Below are 6000 nucleotides of genomic sequence, written 5' to 3'. Positions count from 1 at the left end.
TGCACCCAGGATATCAAGCACCTCATATGTAGAGTATGTGATGAGTTGGAAGTGAGAATGCGTCTGGGGCAGTTTTTGCACCCTCCCTATGGGATTTGCCCTTGGCGACCATCTATGTTGCCTATAGGAAGATCTACCATCCTTGAACTGAATAACATTTTAGCTAAGTCAGTTTGTTAATGCTATCCAAGGCCTTCTTCTTCAGGTTGTCCTCCCATCCCTCTGTAGTAGAAGGCAGAGGTGATTATCCCAATTAAGTGTGACAGGTCGTGTTCCCACATCATTTACAGCCCAAAAAGCTCAATGAAAAGGAAAGACACCTCTAGCATATCACTAACTCTAGGCAACCCTCCCATACAGCACTTGCATAATCGAGCAGATTAATGTTTCAGTGCTTGAATCATAGTTTTATGATTGGAATAGGCCGAAATCACAGAATGGCCCCCAGTGAGCTGACTGTTTCTCCGTCACATTATGGCAGATATACATTTTACCAGCCGAAACCATTTTGATGAAATGTACAATATTTTAATTTTAATGAAAATGCGCAGATATTCTCCCATGGTTTTCTTTTATAAAAAATACAAATGTTTTTTCCTCCACAGATACATACATAACAGCAATAATTTACAGGCCCATCTTTAAAAGAATGGCTACTATATTTTACAACCAGCGAGCTTAACATGGTAGCAAATATGCTTTAAAGTTTAAATACTTTTAAATAGACTTTTAGATAGACAAAAATGCAAACACTGTAAGCAAAACAGATTTGCAACAAAAACACAGCTACATTTTAGGAAACCACTGCAGAGAAACTGTGGACATTCATGCAAAAGCTTGTAAGAGTCTTCGGCTGGCAGACCCGACACATAGCAAATAAGGCATACCAGTCTGATCAGCAGCAATGGAAAGAGTGTAAAAAATGTATAACATGTTTTTCAGTAAGGTATCAAGTCATTGGTGTCCATGCTCAATTCAGCCAAGAACCAAGAGCCACAAATTAGAAAAGTTCAAGTGGTGGCAAGTAAAGATACCATAGTCCATTTTTGACAAACATGGTTAATTAAGAAGTCCTCGTATCACAAATGATGGTGCTTTAGACGTGGTTGGAAAAGTGCAATGTTTAAGAGTCATCGTCAGTTTTTATGACATGGAAGAGGGTGACATTAAATATTACCTGGTGTCCGTTATTCCAGGCGTACAGTGCTCTCTCTCTGGCGTTGTAATCAAGCATGGAGATGTGAAAGTACTGGTTGTGGAAAGGAATGTCTATGTACTCGTAACTCGAAGTCTTGGTAGAGTAAGCGTAGTAAACCTTTGCTCCCGACAGGTGAGAGTTAGTGATATAGAGCGTCCCACAGATCATGAATGATTCACCCGCGTTCCTTTTGGAGTACTCGGTGTTCCAAGTCTTCAAGACCTGCAGGGTGTCAGAGTCGATCTGGGAGATGACGACATTTCCAGCGTTTTGATTGGTCGCGTACACAACCCACATTCCCAGTTCGTCAGCCATGACATCTATGTCAGAGTATCCCCCCCATGTGTATGGGTACATGTTGTGGAAGCCGGCGAACTCTAGAGCTCGCTGGGCCAGCACGCTGCCCGTCTCGAAGCTGTACTTGACTATAATGTTGCTCTGGTACTTGTTGTAGTAAAGCGATCCATTGTAGACAATATGATTGGTTCCCTCCCATTTAAAAGGGAGGCTGTAGGTTCGGGAGACCACTCCTGCGACAAAGTCATCCATTGTCTTGTACTCACGCACAATCTTGCTGTTAGTGTAACTGTCCATATACCAAACCTACATCAGAGAGGATAAAGAGAATGTGAGAAACAGCTGATAAAATAAACAAGTCAACAATCACATACGAACTATTTCTAAATTTTTTTTTAAACAATAATCTTTAAATAAATTGTGATTCTATAAAAAATGCAGATATGCAGTTCAAAAATTTGCAACTCAGACACATCACTACTCCACTATAGATTAGCTTAAGTCAAAACCCTCTCCATGATAACAGTCTGTCCCATCTTCATCATCAACCCAAAAACAGATATAGTACTGCACACACTGCTCAGCCCTCAGAGAGCACTCCCAAGCTTTCATAACTCACCCTGTTGTTTCTGGTTGATGCTAGAGGATCAGTCATCCATGCCCCAAACCGGGTTCCAGATGTCTTTATTGTAACAGGTCCAGTGATTTTCATTAATTTCCCACACGCTGTTAATAAAGAAATGCAGCGATAAGATGTGCTGTGGTGGTTTTTGTCTCTAACTAGATTTCTCAAGCCAATTTCATGCCTGTGCCACCAGAGAGTGTGCCCTCTGTGCATACTAAGATAGCACTGGCAGCGAGCTGCTTTATTTAACTTGAGGTATAAAGGTGCAACTGCTGTTTGTGGTTACAGTCAAAAACAACTTCCACATGCCTAGCCCAAATTATACCTAAACACCACAGACCTCACATGTCGCATCATCAAGATCTTTATTTACAAGCTGCTTATTTTGGTAGACTACAACAGATCTGGCTTGAGAACGATTAGCAAAGGACAGTTAGTCTTTAGTAACGATATAATGAAAATGTAGTGCTGCAGCAGTGTCTGCACCTTCCAGACAAACTCTACCAGTGCCATTTACCCATCTACTGCATTCATTATAACAAATAAAATCCATAATATACAGCCTCTGAGTTAAAGTTATTATATCTATATAGTGTTCTTTCTTAATTTTGTCTTTAATATTTGAGTTTATTTAGCCACTTCAAAGAGAAAGATTTAATAAATGGTCATTTGACTACTAAATAGCCTGATGACTTCCCTGTAGTTATTGGATGCTGCGGTTGTAAACAAGTCCGCAACCAGCCCCCTTGTGTTCCCATTATGAGACAATTAAAAACTATGTGTTACTTTCAGAAGCGCTCTTTAAAAGATTTTGGAACATTTTGTTGTTTGCAGAGCCAAAGGCTATCAATACACCAAACAAGTCTACAAGAACAAAAAACTAATTGCCTCTTTTCTTCAGTGACATAAGATAGAGGTGAAAACACATTTCCATTAAACACATTTTACAAAGGAAACATTTTTTTTAATGTGTGGGATGTAAGGGCAACACAGCCAAGAAAAGCATCACAGCAACTGAGAGTAGGCTTCTAAAAGTAACCTGCTGTACATAGGTGCAGTTTAATGAACATGGGCCTCACTTGTGTGTGTGGTCTTATACTTCAAAACCACAAGGAAGTCAGGCTTTAGAGTTTTCTTTTAAAATCCACATTTCTCCCCTGGTTATTTTCTACAGCAGCAACAAAACATCAGAACACAAAAAGACTTGTGCTATGGCAGGAATGTGGCTGTTACACTTTATGACATCATGCAACACTAGTACAATCCCACTTGTGCTAGTACTATTTATTCAGCAGTACCATTGCCAGCATTGTCTCTAATAAGACAATAAAAAACACTGCACAGTCGCACATGCAGCATTCACCACTTACTTAGTTTGCCCATACAGCTGCGGAGCCTGCTGTCCAGTCGCAGGACTCGCTGATAGAGCTCATCATAGTCGTAGGCCCCGAGCTCCTCCTGGATGCCTGTCAGCACCGCTGAGAGGTTCCTGATCTCCTCCTTGAACTGGGAAATGAGTGCAGCATCCATCTTGTACTGCTCCAGTACAGGGATCAACGGCTTCAGCTCGTCCATCTTGTCTTTAAGCTCCTGCAGAAGTGACAGTGACAGCGGCAGAAATGGGAAACAGAGAGAGGTGGTACAGTGTGGATAGGTGTGGTGGTCAGGGAAAAACAAAACTACAGTTTGTTTGACAGAGGAGCAAACCCTGCTTCAGCACATGTTGAGTATTTGTTATCAAAGAATACACCCACAGGACATGTACTGGGGAGACTGGACCTCAGGTAACTATAAACAAATCCCTTGTGGCTCCAGTGCTCCATGCTAACACGTTAGCATTTGGAGTCCCAGGTGACAGTATATAATTATTCATCATGAGAAAAAAGAGTGACCTAATACAGTATGTGCTGTAGAAAGCACCTAATGACACATACCTTAAAGCAATGAACCATTTATTCATTCATCTATCCATCCAAGCATTCACCCTTTCATTGTGTGAGAAACCACAATTATCCACCATGTATGCAACATTGAACAAGTTCCTAAAACACAAGTCTATTCCTGTGTTTAACTACATTTTCCATACGATATGGCCAGCCTTCTTTTAATTCTAACTCATGGCTTTATCTCTGATATTCTTGCCATGCTAGTGGTTGTTCCACACAGTTATTTCTCAAACTCATTCAGTGTCTCACAACTTGCCACACAAGAGAAATTCCTACTCCCATACCAGCTGTCCAGTGCAATCCACACAGGGCAACTGCAGCAGCAAAACAGCCTCTGAAACAACCAAAGATGTAAGTGCTTTCTGAATTAAAACGCTGCTGAATATTTTATTTTCATGTACACAGAAGATGTGTGCACCCTGAAAAAGAAGTTATTCAGACTGCTCAGCTCTTATCCTGGCTTTCCTCAATAGCTTCCTTCAAATAAAGGCGATGAGATCTATTAGCCAGATGGATATGACTGTCAAAGCGTGGAATGCCACACCCAAATGGTGGCAGTGCAGCACTCAGCAGACTCGGTATACTATTAGCGGCTGTGTAAAAGTGAAAGAAGACGGACTGTGCTGGTTACTTAACAGTGAATCTGTTCATAAAACATAGTGGAACAAGTTGTGGCTTTGTTGGGGGGGTGATGTGCCGCACTATCTCTTAGCTGGGAGCAGTGACTTCCTTAAGTCTCCACTGGTTGTCCGGCAACCTTGTGGTGACAAGTTTTAAAGAAGGACCCTTCTATAAGTCGAGCAGTTTCCTCTTTTCCTTTCTTTATCCTTTATGCTTTGTCCGTTTGTTTGTAGACAGTATCACCAGTTAAAAGATTCACTCTCATGTTGGAATGTGTCTTGTCCGCTTGGTGTTTTGTGTCACTATATTTGCGTTTTATCTGCACTGTTTCTGCAATTCATATAACTTCCTCTTGGATGCGTGCTGCTCAGTCTGGCAAAAAGGGCTACCTTTTTATACAGTCCTGACCTCACCTACATGCTGTGCCCTGGAGCGTCCCAAACACTAGAAAACATGAAAAAGTTCGGGCAAAGGGCAGAGTCTCTGCAGATAAATACACCGGCACACACTTCTAGTGGGTCAAAAGTGAAGATCCTGCATATTATAGCTTTGAATTTCCCCATATATCTCACTTGAATGGAATGTCTTGGGTTTAATTCCCCTCTTTTTCCCAGTCTTTCTGTTCTTGTCTTTGAAATAATATAAAGTAAAAACCTGCAAAATGTCAGTTCTGTGAGAGGGCCTAAACAATTCTAAACTGAATGACTCATGAGAGCATGCTTACGGTATAAATGACATTTGTAAAATAGAAAAACGTAATAGAGCAGATCCATGCTCATTTGATTAAACCAGGCTGTGATTAAACGAGGCTGTAGAGTACCTGGAAGTTTCTGGCTATGATGGATTTCCTGTCGTCCTCAATCTGTCTGAACTTGGTCCTCAGGCCTTTCATCTGGTTTTCCATCTTCATGACATATTGGAAATCCCTCTGAGTTCGTAGGTTCAGCACCTCGATGGACTGAGACATGTTCTGCACCTAGAATAAAACAATGATAAATGATCACCTCAAACAGGGCTCCACTCACAAACTGGACTTTTAGCAGCATAGTATAGTACTGCATTGTATAGTATTGTATAATATAGTATAGTATAGAACAGTATAGAATAGTTCACTCAGCGAGTGAACTGCAGACGCCTTCTCTTTGCTCCTTCTTTCTTTTTACTGCCGCTAATTGAAAGGCACTTTGATGGGTTTTCCCTGGTGAGCCTGCATGTGTGCCTGAATGTTTGACAGGCTATTTTTGAAAAAGAACAAACACAGCGAAGCCTAGCAGCAGCGTACCTGTGTAAAATGCACATGATAAAACGTCTAG

At 41.1% G+C, this 6000-nt stretch overlaps 1 protein-coding gene across 2 annotated transcripts in view; it reads right to left on the bottom strand.

Moving 5' to 3' along the window:
• Nucleotides 1-524: 524 nt before the first annotated feature.
• The window catches only part of olfm3a (olfactomedin 3a), a 57922-nt gene continuing 52446 nt past the window's right edge, over nt 525-6000 (bottom strand). For both annotated transcript variants that reach the window (XM_050056167.1, XM_050056165.1), the window contains 4 exons: nt 5508-5663; nt 3491-3710; nt 2115-2221; nt 525-1801 (listed from right to left, as the gene is read on the bottom strand). In XM_050056167.1, coding sequence (XP_049912124.1) covers nt 1124-1801; nt 2115-2221; nt 3491-3710; nt 5508-5654 — 1152 coding nt within the window. In that variant the 5' untranslated portion in view covers nt 5655-5663 and the 3' untranslated portion in view covers nt 525-1123. The remainder of the gene's footprint in view (nt 1802-2114; nt 2222-3490; nt 3711-5507; nt 5664-6000) is intronic.

This window comes from Epinephelus moara, chromosome 11 (assembly GCF_006386435.1).
Source record: "Epinephelus moara isolate mb chromosome 11, YSFRI_EMoa_1.0, whole genome shotgun sequence".
In the NCBI taxonomy this organism is placed as follows: Eukaryota; Metazoa; Chordata; class Actinopteri; order Perciformes; family Serranidae; genus Epinephelus; species Epinephelus moara.
Note: the sequence above shows the minus strand (reverse complement) of the source record. Positions and strands in the feature narration are given on the sequence as shown.